This window comes from Nematocida minor, assembly GCF_024244105.1.
Source record: "Nematocida minor strain JUm1510 chromosome Unknown 7869, whole genome shotgun sequence".
NCBI lineage: Eukaryota > Fungi > Microsporidia > Nematocida > Nematocida minor.
The window spans coordinates 14,288-31,849 of NW_026250367.1; the positions used below are offsets into that span (position 1 = coordinate 14,288).

General features: G+C 41.2%; 12 protein-coding genes across 12 annotated transcripts; 8 read left to right on the forward strand and 4 right to left on the reverse strand.

The window, feature by feature from the left end:
- Nucleotides 1-450: 450 nt before the first annotated feature.
- On the reverse strand, nt 451-2,145 carry NEMIN01_2096 (phosphatidylinositol 4-phosphatase; the record flags this gene model as incomplete). Its single annotated transcript, XM_051478038.1, has 1 exon — nt 451-2,145. One exon carries the CDS (start codon nt 2,143-2,145, stop codon nt 451-453), a length of 1,695 nt encoding a protein of 564 aa, XP_051333998.1.
- A 7-nt stretch (nt 2,146-2,152) lies between these two features.
- NEMIN01_2097 (uncharacterized protein) lies at nt 2,153-2,467 on the reverse strand (the record flags this gene model as incomplete). The annotated part of the gene is made up of 1 exon (XM_051478039.1): nt 2,153-2,467. One exon carries the CDS (start codon nt 2,465-2,467, stop codon nt 2,153-2,155), a length of 315 nt encoding a protein of 104 aa, XP_051333999.1.
- Nucleotides 2,468-3,011: 544 nt separating this feature from the next.
- On the forward strand, nt 3,012-4,328 carry NEMIN01_2098 (tubulin beta; the record flags this gene model as incomplete). Its single annotated transcript, XM_051478040.1, has 1 exon — nt 3,012-4,328. The coding sequence occupies one exon, from the start codon at nt 3,012-3,014 to the stop codon at nt 4,326-4,328; it is 1,317 nt and encodes a 438-aa protein (XP_051334000.1).
- Nucleotides 4,329-4,878: 550 nt separating this feature from the next.
- Nucleotides 4,879-6,096, forward strand: NEMIN01_2099 (nuclear GTP-binding protein; the record flags this gene model as incomplete). Its single annotated transcript, XM_051478041.1, has 1 exon — nt 4,879-6,096. One exon carries the CDS (start codon nt 4,879-4,881, stop codon nt 6,094-6,096), a length of 1,218 nt encoding a protein of 405 aa, XP_051334001.1.
- A 252-nt stretch (nt 6,097-6,348) lies between these two features.
- Nucleotides 6,349-8,553, forward strand: NEMIN01_2100 (DNA excision repair protein ERCC-2; the record flags this gene model as incomplete). Its single annotated transcript, XM_051478042.1, has 1 exon — nt 6,349-8,553. The coding sequence occupies one exon, from the start codon at nt 6,349-6,351 to the stop codon at nt 8,551-8,553; it is 2,205 nt and encodes a 734-aa protein (XP_051334002.1).
- A 369-nt stretch (nt 8,554-8,922) lies between these two features.
- Nucleotides 8,923-9,351, reverse strand: NEMIN01_2101 (uncharacterized protein; the record flags this gene model as incomplete). Its single annotated transcript, XM_051478043.1, has 1 exon — nt 8,923-9,351. The coding sequence occupies one exon, from the start codon at nt 9,349-9,351 to the stop codon at nt 8,923-8,925; it is 429 nt and encodes a 142-aa protein (XP_051334003.1).
- Nucleotides 9,352-10,175: 824 nt separating this feature from the next.
- On the forward strand, nt 10,176-13,538 carry NEMIN01_2102 (cation-transporting P-type ATPase 13A2; the record flags this gene model as incomplete). The annotated part of the gene is made up of 1 exon (XM_051478044.1): nt 10,176-13,538. The coding sequence occupies one exon, from the start codon at nt 10,176-10,178 to the stop codon at nt 13,536-13,538; it is 3,363 nt and encodes a 1,120-aa protein (XP_051334004.1).
- A 419-nt stretch (nt 13,539-13,957) lies between these two features.
- Nucleotides 13,958-14,602, forward strand: NEMIN01_2103 (uncharacterized protein; the record flags this gene model as incomplete). Its single annotated transcript, XM_051478045.1, has 1 exon — nt 13,958-14,602. The coding sequence occupies one exon, from the start codon at nt 13,958-13,960 to the stop codon at nt 14,600-14,602; it is 645 nt and encodes a 214-aa protein (XP_051334005.1).
- A 92-nt stretch (nt 14,603-14,694) lies between these two features.
- On the forward strand, nt 14,695-15,921 carry NEMIN01_2104 (uncharacterized protein; the record flags this gene model as incomplete). The annotated part of the gene is made up of 1 exon (XM_051478046.1): nt 14,695-15,921. One exon carries the CDS (start codon nt 14,695-14,697, stop codon nt 15,919-15,921), a length of 1,227 nt encoding a protein of 408 aa, XP_051334006.1.
- A 163-nt stretch (nt 15,922-16,084) lies between these two features.
- On the reverse strand, nt 16,085-16,396 carry NEMIN01_2105 (ubiquitin related modifier 1; the record flags this gene model as incomplete). Its single annotated transcript, XM_051478047.1, has 1 exon — nt 16,085-16,396. The coding sequence occupies one exon, from the start codon at nt 16,394-16,396 to the stop codon at nt 16,085-16,087; it is 312 nt and encodes a 103-aa protein (XP_051334007.1).
- A 141-nt stretch (nt 16,397-16,537) lies between these two features.
- On the forward strand, nt 16,538-17,128 carry NEMIN01_2106 (uncharacterized protein; the record flags this gene model as incomplete). The annotated part of the gene is made up of 1 exon (XM_051478048.1): nt 16,538-17,128. The coding sequence occupies one exon, from the start codon at nt 16,538-16,540 to the stop codon at nt 17,126-17,128; it is 591 nt and encodes a 196-aa protein (XP_051334008.1).
- A 129-nt stretch (nt 17,129-17,257) lies between these two features.
- NEMIN01_2107 (uncharacterized protein) lies at nt 17,258-17,562 on the forward strand (the record flags this gene model as incomplete). Its single annotated transcript, XM_051478049.1, has 1 exon — nt 17,258-17,562. A coding segment is annotated over one exon (305 nt), but the record flags the coding sequence as incomplete, so codon positions are not given.

Consider the following 17,562-nt stretch of genomic DNA (forward strand, 5'->3'; position numbering starts at 1 on the left):
CTACACCATGTCTGATGTAAAAGTCAATGAGGAAATTGGTCTGAAGATAATGTGGTGCTTTATTGGTTGCAGGCTTGCGGCTGCCGGTCGTAGGATGTTTACTGTGTGTCTTGGTGACTTTTGTCACTGTGTTTACCGTCTGGTTATCCTTTGGTTCTTCTTTAGTTTCTAATTGTGTTGTATTCATGTCCGCGCTTGTCAAACATGTAAATGTATTTATACTTATTTTTTGTGATCTTTGGAATTGATATATGGATTATAGATTAAACTCCGAGATGTTGTAAATTTGATATATTAATTGTAGATTGAATTTACGATAGTTGCCAACTAGAAAAAAGATCCTGAAAATAAGAATAAACTATAGTTAGAAAATACCTGTTTATTCATAAGCGTCTCTTCGTATTTATTCTCTGCGCTTTTTATTTTTGCAAGTATTCCTGCTTGAGTCTTCTATTCTCTTTTTTTTACTTTTTCATTCTCTTTCTCGCCCTGAACTCTCTTTCGGGGAGATGGAAAAGATAGGTAAACAGCCAGCACGCTTCTGAATGAAACAACTGCACAAGCCAATGCAGCATTACCTGCATAGTACGAGTGCTTGTACAAGCATGCAATAAGTATGCTGACCAACACCAAATATATTCCTATCCTTCTGTCTCCCCTAATACAGTTTCCCAGTGTCTGTCTGACTCCTGTAACTAGTTCAATGATCTCCTGCATCCTTCCATCTGTGAAGTTGTTGTTCACATACCTCTTGCCGCTGCTGATCGCGTCCTGGATCAGACCCTTAAATGTTCTTACTCCGTGCTCTGTTAAGTCGTTCTTCAGTGCTGATGTTCCCGTGTACTGCATAGACAGCGCATTGGCATTGCTATTCCAAAGCTGTCCTAGCTTTTTAACTGAGCTTTCATTCAGATAGTCGTCAATGTCGAGAATGCTTCCATTTTCAGACTCTTCTTCCAGTCCGAGCATCTCAACGAGTTTTATTTTGGAGAGCTGTGACTGCACGACATTCGTACGGTCCAAACAGTCTACACAGTTGGTTCTCAGCATCACCTCGTGTGAAAGAGCATCCTTCAGGCTCTTTTTAAACTCTTTTTTCTCTTCCGCACTTTTCATCATCCGGTGGTAGTCAACTGCCAGATACTTGCACCCCGTCTCCTGCAGTGACTTTGTAAACTCGCTGTTCAGCTCTTTTTCGTGTCCTTTTTCATCAAGCAGGGTGATGAACATGTACTTCCCATATCTCTTTCTAAGAACATTCAGGTGTTTCATGAATAGGTGCCTGCTCAAGTCGGAGTTCCCCATTTTAACAGGAGGTTTATACGATAAATTTATTTTCTGCTCCCACGAAAGAGGAATTGACCCTCTGCACTGGATAAACTCGTACGTCTCTGTTTTTGTTTTTGCGATTAGCAGCGTCTCCACAGTATTGGCTGCGTCTCCATTTGGATCAGCGCCTCTGGCGTAGTACCGCGTGCCTGCATTCCTCCAGGACCTTCTGCTGACGATTGTGCACTCCATCTCCACTTTTCCCGAGAGATACTCCTGCCCAAAGTATCCTTGCACGACATTTATCCCAAACACTGCTGCATCTGGGTTATTTTGCTGATACTTTGATAGAGGGATGTAGTTATAAATAAAATCCGTGTTTTCCTCCAAATGTGTTCCAGCAGTGGAGAGGTCTGTTTCTGAGTAAAAGAGGCCTGGAATCTTGAAAAAGTCGTCAAGCATCTCCTGGATCATCGGGTCGTTCAAGCCATCAATGCAGACCGATCCACACGACAGCACTTCGTAAACTGCCTTCCCATTTAGTCTCCCCACTTTCCTAGACTCTTTAATGTACACTAAGTACGTTCCCTCGTTTACGTCTATCTCCCCGTATACGCCTGCAAAGTCTACTCCTTCCGTGAGTGTTTTTGTGTTTTCTTCTTCTTCCAGATCTTTCTCTTCTTTTGTTTTGGAGTGTGCGATTATTCTGCTTTTCCCGATTACCCTTTGCCTCCTTCCCTGCCTGTTGTGTCTCTTATTGACAGTTGCTGTTTTTACCACTTTGGGGCTCTCTTTGTCCTCTGTCTCTTCCAAAAGGGTGAGCAAAATGGCATCGCTTCCTTTTTTTATGAGCCGTCTGCTCGTGTCCAGATTCATTTGCAAATTAAAATTCAAATGCATTAAATTCTCCCCTTACAACTTTCTCTCGAAATATCTCGCGGAGTCTCTTCATCTCCTCCCTTTCGTCTTCTGTGCTGTGGAAGACAGCAAACACCTTATACCCATTCTCCAGTACACAGGCGCTCACTTTCTTCCCGTTGTACTCCACTATTCGCAGAAACAGGTCTGTTTTTCTCTCTCTCAGCACATGGTCCAGTATTTCTGCAGCAGAGTACACAATAATTCTGTTTATTCCTTCGCTCTCTGACTCGTCTATCAAGGCGTTTCTGTGGCTGTAAAGGGCCGTATATGCTGCCATGGCTATTTTTGTGCTCCTATTTCAATTTAATATTAAATATTTTCAAAAGACATCCAGGAAGAGAACGAAAATTACCAAAGCACTGAATAAACAGTACATCATAGGAGAATAGCCCTACACTCCCAATCCAATTGCAATATGCCCCATTCTTGCCTCTCTTTCTTTCAATCTATCTCCATTAGAATACTTGCATAATAAACAGAGAATTATCCCTAAATATGCTCTTATTCATTCACTGCCATCTCAATCTTCTGTTAAGTATCTTAATCATTTTACTGCTACTGCTCATTTCATTTATACCTTCTACCTCCTCACTACACTGTTCATCCATTTACATAGCTATTTACCTAGCTATTACACCATCCATCTGCCTGCCCATTGGCATACCTACCTGCCCATCTCTGCATGCGCTCCTTTGTTCATCTGTCCACTACTGCAGTATCTATCTCCTCTATTTTTCATTTATTTATTTTATTTTTAATATTTCACGCTTCTCTTTCCATGCCTTGGGTTTTTATTTTATTCTTTTCCTTGTGCCCCTGTAATGAGAGAAATTGTCCATTTACAAACAGGCCAGTGCGGTAACCAGATAGGATCCAAGTTCTGGGAGATAATCAGCGACGAGCACGGAATAAATGGCGATGGTGCATACATTGGCTCTAATTCCTACCAACTAGACAGGGCGTCTGTCTACTACAATGAGTCAGCAAGCGGAAAGTACGTCCCCAGAGCAGTCCTCGTAGATCTTGAGCCCGGAACAATGGATGTCATCAAGGAGAGTCCATACGGCAAGCTTTACAGACCAGACAACTTCATACACGGACAGTCAGGAGCAGGAAACAACTGGGCCAAAGGGCACTACACAGAGGGCGCTGAGCTTGTTGACTCAGTGATGGATGTAATAAGAAAAGAAGCTGAGAACTGCGACTGTCTCCAGGGCTTCCAAGTGACGCACTCTCTCGGGGGAGGAACAGGGGCAGGGATGGGCACACTGCTAATTAGCAAAATAAGAGAAGAGTTCCCCGAAAGAATGATGTGCACTTTCAGTGTGGTTCCATCGCCCAAGGTCAGCGACACAGTTGTAGAGCCGTACAATGCAACCCTCAGTATCCATCAGCTGGTGGAGAACAGCGATGAAACTTTCTGCATAGACAATGAAGCTCTGTACGACATCTGCTTCAACACTCTGAAGCTCTCTAACCCAGGGTACAACGACCTAAACAGGCTCGTGTCTGTTGTAATGAGCGGAATAACAACTACCCTCAGATTCCCCGGACAGCTCAATGCAGACCTGCGCAAGCTGGCTGTGAATATGATACCCTTCCCGCGCCTCCACTTCTTCATGGTTGGCTTTGCTCCTTTGACAGCCCAGGGATCTACCGCATACAGAGCAAGCTCTGTCTCAGATCTTACGCAGCAGATGTTCAGCCCAAAGAACATGATGGCTGCATGCGACCCCACGAAGGGAAGGTATCTTACAGTCGCTGCGATGTTCAGAGGGAAAATATCCATGAAGGATGTAGATGAACAGATGCTCAGCATACAGAGGAAAAACTTTGCAAACTTTGTCGAGTGGATTCCCCACAATGTCAAAACATCTGTGTGCGATATATCTCCAACAGGGCTTGAGATGTCCTCTACGTTCATCGGGAACAGCACAGCCATTCAGGAGCTGTTCAAGAGAATCAGCGACCAGTTCAGCTTGATGTTCAGAAAGAAGGCTTTCCTGCACTGGTACACTGGAGAAGGCATGGACGAGATGGAGTTCACAGAGGCAGAGTCAAACATGAATGATTTATACAGCGAGTACCAGCAGTACCAGGATGCAACTGTGGATGAAGAAGAGTATGCGCACGCGTAGTCCCTCAGATTAATAAATCACTTGTTGTTATTTTGCACATTCATCTGTCATTTGTCCCGCTAGATTCTAGATGGTATCATCAATCACTGCAATGCACTCTTGTTTTTTTCTAGTGCTTTCTAGTTGTTCGTTAGCCAATGATCGCTCGATGATCTTAGTGAATATAGTGCAATATTATTGGGGATTCTTCCATGCTAATTTTTAATTGCTTTCATGCTCTTGTAAATTCTTTTGTTCTTTTTTTCTCCAATCCACGCGAGTACTTGCTTGTAAACTCATTCTATTTTGTTTTAGGCGGGATGGATAGCTCTTTGGTCTTATTTTCATGCACATTCTGCAAGATACTTTTGTTCCACCTGAAAAACGAAGGTAAAATACGTTATATCATGAAATATCAGCAGAGTAAGAGAAGGCATTCGTTTAGGAGACACAAATAAACAGAAGAGATGCACTCTCCTGTTGCTCTGCTCTTTATTTACGCGCAGCAATAGAAAACGTGGAGAGATATTTTCTGTACATAAACGGCACAACGGAGCTTTGCAAATTTTTTATGAAAGAAAAGAAAAGACTAAGCAAGAGAGGAACCACAAAAAGCAGAGAAAACTTAAGAAAAAAAGCATCCAGAGCAGACAAAGAGACCAGAAGACAGGAAAGAAAGAGAGAAAAGAGAGAGATAACAGGGCCGTTCAAAGCAGTGAAAACCGAAGAAGAGAAGATGACTCTTAGAGAGATAAGAGAAAGCGCAGAAAGACGGTTGAAGCTGTACATGGAGAACAAAAAGACAAACGTGCAGCAAAACGACACAGATGACATTTCCAGAAAGTACATCAAAGAAATACACAAAGTTGTCTCAGAGTCAGACGTAATCCTGCAGGTCCTCGACGCCAGAGACCCCATTGGCAGCAGAGCACCAGAGGTTGAAAGCATCATTTTAAGCCATAATAAAAAGCTGGTCTACATTCTAAACAAGATAGACTTGGTGGACAGAGAGAACTGGGGATCGTGGCTAGCATACTTAAGAAACTACGCCCCTGCAGTTCCATTCAAAGCGTCTACGCAGTCGCAGAGAACAAGAATAGGACACACAGAGAAAACAGAGCTAAAAGCCGAGGCATACGGCGTGAAGGATTTGATGAATCTTCTAAATAACTATGCGCGATCTGGCGGATCTGTAACTGTGGGAATAGTTGGGTGCCCAAATGTGGGAAAAAGCAGCTTAATAAACTCGCTAAAAAGAGAAAAATCGTGCGAAGTGCAGAATACGCCGGGAGTGACAAAAACTCTGCAGCATCTGGTCCTAGGTGGATCGATTAGGCTGATAGACTCTCCTGGGATTATCTACAATAAGTGCAACCCTGTTAGCGCGGCCCTTAGAGCCAGCACATCAGAAGTTGACCCAGATGAGATCGTATCATTTATATTCAAAAAGATAGGAGGAGCAAACTTTGCGCTGCTTTACAACATAGTAGAGCCAGAGACAGAAGAACAGCTTCTTATTTCTCTCGCCCTGAAGTGGGGCAAAATGGCCAAGGGCGGTGTTCCTGATAAGAGAATAGCCTCGTATATGGTTCTAAGAGATCTGCAAATAGGAAAGATCAGATTTTCAACCAAAGTACCTGTGGGCTCGACAGAGCTGCCAAGTGCAAGCGATGATCTAATAGATCTGAATATAGAACAAAGCAGAATGGGACAGTTCGTAAACCACCAGAAAGAAAGAGCTGTGGGAGAAGGACAGGAGAACATGTACGAAGCCCTTCCTGAGCATTAGAGAACAGTTAATAAATATTTATATCTGATTAGAACTATCACATTTTCTCTCTAGAATTATTCATTCCTATCTTGATTTAGATAATTTTTATGTGTTTTTACTGTTTATCTTTATGATTTTTATTTATTCCGAGAAGATCATTCTGTTTCTGCACTTTCTCCTGCTATTCTCTATTTATTTCTGCTTATTTCTTCTTTTGGAATGGTTTTATTTTATTCTCTTCTTGTTTTATGCAGCTGCTATTTTTTATTTATGATTATTAAGATGGGAAGTATCGAAGTATTCTTCCCAAAGGACAAAATATACCCAGAACAAATGCAGTACATCAAAGAGCTCTACGAAGTCGTCCAGGGCAAGGGCCACTGTCTCATTGAAATGCCCACAGGCACAGGAAAAACAGTCTCCATTCTCAGCTTCCTAATGAGCTACCAAATTCATCTCATGACAAATGGAGTAGGACACGAGAAAATAAAAAACACGGGAGGATTTAAAAAAAAAGAGGGAATATTCAAGATCGTGTACTGCACGAGAACAACTGCAGAAATACAGAAAGTCCTGGAAGAGCTGAAGGAGCTGTACAACTACATACGCACATACATCCCAGATCTGGAGTATCTCGGCGTGGGACTAGCTGCCAGGAGAACACTCTGCGTAAACGAGAACGTAAATACAGGAAATCCCTCAGAAATAAACAGAAGATGTAAAGAAGAAAAAAACACAAACTGTCCATATTATAAAAAGTATACAGACGGATCATCGTATATTCTTTCCAATGGCATACACACACTTTCAGAACTAAGGGAAGAAACAGGAGGAGTCAATGGGGTGTGCCCGTACTACACAGCGCGCTCTTCTATATTCCTAGCAGACTGCATTGTCTATACGTATAACTACATGATTGATCCAAGAATAAATGAGCTTGTCTGCAGCGATCTTGGAAGCAACTGCGCAGTGGTATTTGATGAAGCACACAACATAGACAGCGTGTGCGTAGAAGTGCTCTCTGTAAGAATTAACAGAACAACTTTAGATAAGGCATGGCGCACTCTTTCCCTTATCTCTGATTACGCATCTGGACAGACATTCACGCGCGATGAGATAAAAAGAAGCAGCTATGCCCGAGGGAAGGGAATTAAAAGCGACTTTTCCTCTCTATTGGAGAGCCACAAGTCCAGCAGAAAATGCACTGCTCTACTCCCGGGATCACTGCGCACGGTGAACGGATTCATATCAGCAGCCAAGAGAATCGTTGAATTTTTCAAGGCCAAGCTGAAAGATGTAAATCTGTCATCAGAGCCCACAGACTCTTTCGTTAAGGCACTGGAGTCAAGTGTGTTTGTAGATTATTCAGCACTTGTTCATCTGTCGCGGAGACTGCGTGAATTAATGGGGGAAATGGAGTCTCTTGGATTCTCTGAAGACTACTACGATTTATCTCGGGTGTGCGACTTTTGTTCTCTCGCAGGACAGTTCAAAAAGGGATTTTCCGTTATTTTTGAGCCTTTCAACTCCTACTCGGTTTATGAGCCAGTTCTACACCTCTCTTGCCTGGACTCATCTATTGCTGCAAAAAGAGTGCTATCTGGATATAGAAATGTAATCATAACAAGCGGCACGCTAAGCCCCATCTCAATATATCCGCGTCTTCTTGATTTTATCCCTGTAAAATCGGTAGAGATCGATGCATCGTCAAAAAGAGGCCTGTGTGCCCTTATTGTCACAAAAGGAAGTGACCAAATGACCCTTGCCATGGAGAAATCCTCAAATGCTGTATCTACCACATTCTCACTACGAACTGAGCCTGCAGTAGTAAGGAACTACGGCAATCTTCTCCTGGAAATGGCTGTATCAGTGCCTGACGGCCTTGTGTGCTTCTTTCCTTCGTACAAGTATCTGGAGGAAGCTGTGTCTGCGTGGTCTGAAAGCGGAATGATAAAAAAAGTCCTTGAAAATAAACTTATTTTTGTAGAGTCATTTGACCACGAAGAAACAGAGCGGGCCCTAGAGGGATACAGACAGTCGTGCGAGTCGGGCAGAGGAGGAATCATGCTGAGTGTAGCCCGTGGTAAAGTGTCAGAGGGCGTGGATTTCTCTGGATGCTACGGCAGAGGCGTGCTTGTATTTGGCGTGCCATATCAGTACACTGAGAATCCAAAGCTGAAAAAAAGACTTGAGTTCCTGGGCAGCGAGTTTGGCATCAGAGAGAGCGAGTTTCTCTCTTTTGATGCAATGAGGCAAACAGCGCAGTGCATAGGGCGTGTACTGCGGTCTAGCACAGACTATGGGCTAGCTGTTTTAGCAGATAGGCGATTTAATGCCACAGAAAAGAAGACTCAGCTGCCACGATGGATCCAAAGGCACCTGGAGACTAGCAATGTGAATCTGAGCATAGACATGTCGGTGGCACAGGCCAGGCAGTTCTTCAGGAGAGCGCCTAGTGCAAGATATTATAACTAGAGTACGCCATTAAATAGAATAATAAACAGATAAAATAAAATTATTTTGAAGAGAGAAATGATACTAGTAGTTTTTTATTTTTGTGGACCATATACAAAACCAATAAGTTTATTTAAAATTATTTATAGCTGTTTTTTCTTCGAAAACATAAAAGAACACTGAATAATTTATTGAATGTAAACTCTTTAGATAGTTTGCAAAACTGATAAGATCAGTAAATCTATTTGATTAATCATGAATCACTAATCACTAATCAAATCAATAGACAATAAGTGATATCAACTCGGAGTTATATTGGTCTTGCAGTCTTGCATATTATCTCGTAGAGTCTCTGTAAAACATGTTCCAAAAAGGGTATGGTTTACCTCGCTAAATCAACAAGCTTAACTGCTCTTTCAGTGCTTTTATTTCGTTTGTTTTTTTCTGAATATCATCTTCCAGTTCTTTCTTCTTTCTTTCTTTATTCTGTTGTAAATCGTACTCTTCTTCTTTCTTATCACGTTTTTCTTGCATTTCATCTATTTTTTCTTCTAGATGGGAAGTTACTTCGAAAGCCATGCTGTAGTAATCTAATGCTCTTTCTTTTTTCAGCTTTTTGTATGCCTTGGTCCACATTTCAAGTATTCCTACCCTTTCTGCCGCCCACTTAAGTGAATCTATCTCATGAATCTCTGGATGCTTATCTAATAAATAGCGTAAGCTATCTACTTCCCTCTCCCAAGCAGACAACTTTTCCTCCCATTCTGTTACATCTTTGTTTAATTTTATTAAGTCATCTTTCTGCAACCTCTTATCCATTGTTTATATTTTTTAAAAATTATTCATAGAGAACAAAATAAATAGCTCTCTTTACTGATGCCTGTGCTAAATTGATATTGTCATAAATTAATTTATAATTCATATACCAAATTGGCATCATAACAAAAACAAGCATGAATATATTTATTTTTAGATGGCGCGAGCATGAATACAATACATTCAGAAGCTAAAGATGATAAGGATAACTAGACGACAAACACATTGGCACAAGTCATCAAGACGCACAGTAAATATCATACGTCTAACATTTACAAGTCTGCAATTAATAAATCACTACATTATCTTCAGACCAGTTCACTCATTGACTTTTACATCAGACGTAGTGTAATTCCTTCATAGAATCGTCATAATAGTAGCCTAACTATGAACAAGAAATAAGTATAGACTTTGACTTATGGTAAACAGAGGATTAAAGAAAGAATAACAACTTTCTATCACCAGTAACTGATGATTGACTCTTAAACTGTCTCTTACTGTATAACAATGAACACATATGCTCACATCTTAACAGTTCTATGTAATCTACAAGCACATAAGTCATCAAACATCCGAAAATAGAAATAATCAAAACAAGTTGCATAAAATTGCCACTATAGAACAAACAAAACCACCCTTGTCTGTTAATTCGTATAACAATATGCACACTGGACTATTTCCCGTTTATTTGTGCATTGCATGCTTCCGACGCGTCTTCTGTGCTCTACTTCCCTCTTCTGTCACAAGTTTTCTCTGTTCAGCCTGTTTAATAATTGGTCTAACGTGCCCCCGTATAATAATAATTTGGATTAATTTTTTAACTCCTCATGGGAACATTTAACAAGGAAAAGAATAACAGCCGCATAGTGGGAAGGAAACGCAGGCTATCCAGAGAAGTATACTACACTATTTCTGGGATGACTTTGGGCTTGTTTCATGTTCTGTGCGTGTCCTTCCCGTCTGTTAAACTGCATCTGGAGACCAAATCCGTATCAATAGAGTGCGCTGATATACTAATATGCGATGGGAGGTCGTCAGATGTCTACGAAGAAAAAATAGAAAAAGAAGACATAACGGACATCATGTACGAATACGTCAGGAACAATACGTACAAGTATGCGTTCGTAAACAGCACACGAAGGGTGTTCAACTGGGTCTCTCAAGAGTACCATCTCCCCAACGGCGCAGGATACATCGAAACACTCACCAGAAAAGAAAGAGAAGTGCTGTTTGGAAAAAATGAGCTGATCACCAGACGAGATGGATCCTTCCATCTTTTCTTTCTTTCTCTGTTCGACAGCATAAACGTCTATACGATGTTTGGAATAATACTGTGGGTCTACATCGACTACTACATATATGCCCTCATCATTTTTCTGCTTATGTCGTACAACCTCGTTAACGAAGTAAGAACTGAAATAAGAAAAAACGAACAGTCTGATAGAATATCAAAAACAAAAAAAAATTCGTTTTTGCTGCTGCAGGAGAAGAACAAGCCATCAGAGATAGTGCTAGTGCAGGAGACAGATATAGTCATGGACGACACGCTCGTCTTTATTCCGTACTCTGAAGTGCCGTGCGACTGTGTCGTAGTAGATGGAACAGTGGCTGTGGACGAAGGGTTTGTGACAGGCGAGTCTGTGCCTGTGCTGAAGAAAAAGAACGCAGAGATATTGGCAGGATCAGTTATTCTGCAGGCGATCATTGAGAGCACCCCGGGGCAGTACGAGATAAACCATCCAGAGCTGCAGAAGTTCATAGACTCGAACAACTATTGTCTTGTGAAGAGTGTGAGAATATCGTACGGATCAGCCCGGGGGAAGGCGTTCAGGAATCTAGCAGAGCAGAAGCTCACAAGGCCTCCTGTGTATTTTGACACAATGAAGATCATTAGCATCATTGCTGTTATTATGGTTCCATGCGGCATCTCTGTGTTTGTGTACCTGCAGTCCTTTTTGCCTGCACACATTCTAATACTGTACATATTCGATTTGGTGTACGCTTTGGTTTCTCCGTCGCTCCCCACAGCCATTTGGATAGGAATGGCAATGTGCTCAAGAAGGCTTCTAAGGAAGAATATTCTGTGCAAGGACATTTCGATAAGCAATGTGGCAGGAAACATCAGCAAAGTGTGCTTTGACAAAACAGGCACTCTGACGGAAGAAGGGCTGGACATAAAGTGCATAAATGTGAACGGTGTGGAGGTTTCATCAATTGATGAAATATCAGACCCACTTGTAAGGCAGGGTATCAGCCTGTGCCACTCGGTAGAGAAGATAGGAGACAGACTGGTTGGTGACCCGTTGGATATAAAATTGCTCCAGTTTGCAGGAGGCAGTGTGGAATACTCGTCGCACATGCAGAAGATCCAGAGAACAATACATGCACAAGAGAAGAAAGTAGGCATAATCAGAGAAATATTTGACTTTGACCCAAATATCAGAAGAATGACAGTTATTTCTGAAATCAATGGGCAGCTGTACGCATTCTCCAAGGGATCAACCGAAGCCATCAGGGACATATGTGAAACGCCCCTATTAGTCACCAATAGAACGGAAAATAGTGATAGAGATAGAAATACGCTAGAAATAAGCAATGATGATACAATAGATGGACATATCAGCCCTTCTATATTACTAGATAGAGATACAGCAGATAGCAGTATAAACAGGAATGAAACAGACAGCAATCTAAACAGGAATGAAACAGATGAAAATGAAATAGAGAGTAGTTCTAGCCTGATAAATAGTAGTCAAGTGAGCAATAATGACGAGCTAGTAAGCAAGTACACCCGTGCTGGGTATAGAGTTATATCTCTAGCGTATAAACCAGTGAATGAAGTGCATGTGGACAGAGAGGATGCAGAATGTGCATTGCATCTGCTGTGCACTATAGTGTTCGAAAATAAGCTGAAATTGAACTCTAGAGACACGATTAATATCCTCACGCAGGCCGGAATATCGAGCATAATGTGCACAGGCGATGCCCTGTTCACTGCTGTATCTGTGGGGATGCACTGCGGAATAGTTGAGCACCATGTCCCTGTGATATATCCTGTCGTGCCATCTGGCGCCAAACTCTGCATTGATGCAGTAGAGTGGGCATGCATCAACGACAATGTTGTTTTTGACAAAGTGCTGATGAAGGTAAGAAAGGGACATGACTACAGCTCGTATATTGACTATGCCGTGGCGATAGAAGGCCATCTGTTTGATGTTCTGATGAAATCAAAAGAGTACAAAAGTCTACTCCAAAAAAGATGTAAGGTTTTTGCCAGAATGAATCCTTTCCAGAAAAGCTCGGTGGTGGAAATGTACAGAGAAACAGACTTGGTGTGTTTTGTAGGGGATGGCGCAAATGACTGCAATGCCATACAGAGCGCAGATGTAGGGGTCTCTCTTCTCTCCAGCTCAGACAGCGCTGTAGAGTACTGTGCGTCCTCCTATATTTCGTACGGCAAAGAAGTGTCGTGTCTCATTGACATAATAAAAGAGGGAAAATGTGCCCTCAATACAACCCTCAGCAAAATAGAGCAGATTCTGATCATAACGATCTCCCAGTTCAATGCTCTCTTCATTCTCCTATTTAGGCGCCTGTTCATGTCTGATATGCAGAACATTTACACCGACATTCTCATAAACATTCCGCTTTCTTTGGTCATGTCTCGCTTCCAATGCGCGCAGAAACTGTCCAGAAAAAAACCCAAGAAAAGGCTCCTTAAAAAGTCAGTTATATACGGAATATTCATCCACTGCATGACCCACTGTGTCCATCTGTTCATTCTCATGCAGTACATGCACTATCTGCACCACACGAACAGTTTGCCGCCCAGAACAAACAGACTTTCGGAAACATCACAGATGGCATCGGGGATATTTCTTATTTCAAACATACAGGCCCTGTACTCTGGCCTTGTCTACACGCCAGGTGCTCCATTCAGAGAGAGAAAGAGAGGCAACAAGATGTTTATTCTGTTCTATGCGTTCCACTGCGTAATGATATCTTTTTTACTGGGGTGTGTGAGCGGTGCAAAGTTTGCCGATGGATACGTCTGGAGAAAGGGAAGAGAAGTGTTTGATCTTCTTCCTCTATCAGGAGCTGCAGTCTTCGGAATAGTTGGTCTCTCCATCTCAGACGGGCTGATAATAAGAATGCTGACATCCGTGATAAGCATCCTCCGAAGTACATAGAGCCAGCTATTTATGGTTACCATCGTATCAATAAAATGCCATAGTTGTTATTTATTTTTATCAGCTTATTGTCACACTAATCACAGTATGTCTGCTAATCAGCTATTCTCTCTAGGTACTAAAAGCATCGGTAACAGTTTTTCATAGCATTCTCGAGTTGTTGCTTGGCTATATTAGCAAAGTGCTACAAAATAACTGGATATCACCATTGTTCTGTCTCTGTGCATTTCTACCATTCTGTTTCTTCTAATACTTCTGTTCATGCTCTTGTTGTAATAGCTCTGTTTTTCTTTTTATTTTTGTAGTGCGCCGATGAGAACGAAAAAGAATTTAGAAATAAACATGTTCCGTATGCTATTTTAGTAATGTGTATTTTTATTTTTTTATGAAGCAAAGTGTACTTTTAAAATTTTATTTGCATGAAGGCAAGTGACGTATTAAAGAAAGAGATAATATACAAATGGGCAGAGGAAATCGTGAAAGAAATAGAAGAAGACTCTATTTTGATTTTAAAGTACGACCTCGTGGTGACCACGTGGCTGGAAGAGATAAACAAGCTGATCTCAATGGTCAAAATAAAGAACGCGTGCACAAGACTCACCTGTCCAAAGTCTTGCCCCACGTGCGTGAACGTAATCGACATTATAAGAAAAGAAAAAAGAGCTGTCTGCATAAACTGCAAGTCTCTTAAGCTGCTGTATGTGAAAGTGAGCGAAATGAGGTACCACCCCGTAAAGCTTATTACAATTGGAAGAGAAGTGGCAGAGTTCTTTGAAGAGGCAGAGGATGTCGACATTATTGACGCAAACGAGAGCAAAGTGTTTCTGCCCCCCAAGCTGTACAGCTTTATCAAGACAGTGGACAGGGAGTACTTGAGCCCCGTGCTGATCGTAAGGATGCTGAGGTATTTGGAGCACGAGAAAAGTGCGCGAAAGAACAGGAACATTGACGAGATCATCCACGGGCTCCGCGTGAGCTTCTTATTTGACCCGGTGCACATAGAGACAACGCGTCTGAATCTGTACAGACAGAATAAGGCGGAAAAACAGGCAGTATCAAAGTAGTTTTTATTTGTTTAGATATGTTTTTTATTGGAGTATAATTAAAAATTTTTATTGGCTACTAATTTTATAAAGCTCTGAAAATAGAAGAAAGCATGGAAGAGAAAATAGTACGAGTAGAAGTCAATTCAGATGTGAATGAGTTTAACGCAAACGAGTGCAGAACAATTGAAGAAATAAAGGACAAGCTTAAAACAAAGTATGAAATAGAGGACGTTCAGTTATTCCACAAGGAGCGCATTTTAACAGACTCGGATGTTTACATGGAGCTACTGAAAGGAGGAAGTGTAGATATAAAGGCGATAGTCAGCAAACATATAAAAATTTTAGAAAAAACAAAGCACGAAGATTCGAAAACAGAGGAAAGCATGGAGAACAGGGCTGCAGAAGAAAAGGACGGAGAGACAGAGCAGGTGGAACAGGCAGAAAATACATGCGAAGACGGAACCATGAACAGGTCAGAGTGCAGCAGCATAGATAGAGAAGAAGAAGTGCAAGTGAGCGAAGACAGGCAAACAACAAACACTGAAGAAGCAGATGGTCAGATAGAAGAAAATGTTGAATCGCAGCACACCTCAGCACAGGAGGCAGTTAAGGAAGAGGAGGGGGACAACTCCGCTGACAACTCAGTAGAAATAAGCTATGTAGAGCTGGATGACGAGGCCATGCAAAGCAACAAAGAGCATGAAGATGAGGCAAACAGTGAAAACAATGAAGCACTGGAGACATCTGGTGCTCTAGCTGCAAGTACCAATGAGCAATGCACAGTTTCAAGCAAGGAAGCAGATGAGGCTCAGGAAGAACAAGAAGTGAAGGAGGCTAGCGCAACAGAGGAAACAAAAGAATGCAAAAATAAAAAACAGGAAATAATAGAGGAAACCGTCCAGAACAGCCAAAGTACAGGCCATCCAGCAGAAGAGAGCAGTCTTGTTAGAGTAAAGGTAGTGGGGAAGAACAATGAGTATATTTTGGTGAACAGAAACTCCCTGGTCAATGTAAATGGCGCACTCTACTACTTGAAAAAGAAGGAGAAGGCGCAGTATAATGTAAGCTCGCTGATTCAAAAGATACTTCCTCGGATTTACGTTATCTTCAGCTATCTTTTGATTGCAGGGTTCCTAACCTTCTACATGAACAAAATTTTCATTATCATCCTGCTGACGATGGCTGTCCTGTTTGGTCTGGAGAAGGTGAGGCTGAGGGTTGAGTTCAGAAGAAACGACAAGTTCAAGAACTTCTTGAAACAGATTTTGTGTTTTTTCAGCTCGCTAATACTGAACCCGGGGCACAACATGAATGTCTATGAGCGCGAGAACGAATAAATGCGCATAAATGTTTTTATTTTCACTTTAATAAATAGAAGTTTACAATAGTTTTGATTTTCCAAAGACTTTTAGCACAGTGTATAGATAGTGTTTACAATCAGTAATTAAAAAATGAAAAGATAGATATATTTAGTTTATTTAGCGCGCTAAGGATGGCTCTCTATCCCCCGTGCATAGTTGTTATGAAGCGAATTGTATAATTATTTTTTAAAGGTGTTTGGTGCTCTTTGAGCAGCTCCCAATCCACATTATCTATCATACAGAGTATGCCTCCTTCGAGCTCTCCTTCAGTTGAAAAGTGCTTGTACCCTTTTCTTATGTGCTTTAGCTCTATGTAGTGGATAAGATCTTTGGCTACTATTTCTACATTCTCTACAGTTGGGTAAATACTATTCTTTATTTCCGATATATTTAAAAGAAGTGTTTCTGAGTTGACTTTGTCCTCAAGCCCTCCTCTGAATAGTATTTTCATCTCTCGGGTTATTTAAATAAATTTAAATTTATTGACATCAGAATAAGAGCCCATGTAGAAACGGATTGCAGTAAATTTTTTCATTTTTACAGCAAATTTTATTATTTATAATGTAGTAATCTTTATCATTTATAGACAACAATGCAGAAAAAAGAAAGTATGAACAGAAAATATGAGCTAGAAATAGCCAACTGTCAGAGTGCTAAAAAACTAACAAATCTATATTTATTGTTCATAGATAGAATAAGATACATCTACATCCAGTGGTCTGGCAGTGGCCCCACAATTGTTCTGTACCCTACATTCCAGAACAGAACAAAAGGGTACGTGATAACATTGATCGATGACTTGTACACATATCCCCAGGTGCTTTCTGTCTGGCTGAATGACCATAGAGGTAGTCTGAAGATACTCACCACAGAGCCTCCAGTAGCTGGACCAGCAGATGGCTCTCCTTGGCCTGCTGCTGCAACTGGTGTCACAATGTTGACAATAAATATTATAGCTAGTACTACTATGAATAGATTGAAGATACTATTTCTATGCATGCCCAATGCTTTTTTCTCCTCTTATATAGACACCCTCCATCTTTTGATCGGTGTGGTTTTGTCTTTTATTCGTTTTTGTCTTTACTTTGTGCGCAGTTCCTGCTATGACGAAAAACAGCGAATTATATTCCAGAGAAATATGGATAAGTGCCCGTTTTGGCAGTGTGCCACAATAGACCAGTAATACCGTGATTAGAGCTGTTTCATGCTCTGTGCATTTTGTTTTTTATTATGGTTTCATGTCCGTTATTTTTTATTTCAAATGCGGGTGTTTTCTCTTTCTTTTTATTTCTGAAATATATTTTTACAATTTATGTCTTACTACAATAACCCAAGCCAGAGCCAGCAGGGAGTAAACATGAATAATACTCAGGGAAGTAGCAGTAACTTGGGAGGAATGAGTCAGCTAGGAGGAGCATCTAGTAATATGTTTGGCGGACTGGGACAGCCCCAGCAGACAGGATATAACAGTCAAAGCACACTTGGCAGTAGCCAGAATATGATGGGATATGGAAATAGCAGCCAGTTAGCCAATAGTACTGGATTTGGAGGCAGTGCAAGCAATATGCATAATACCGGATTTGGCAATACTGGTAGTACAAATCTAGGAAGTGGTTT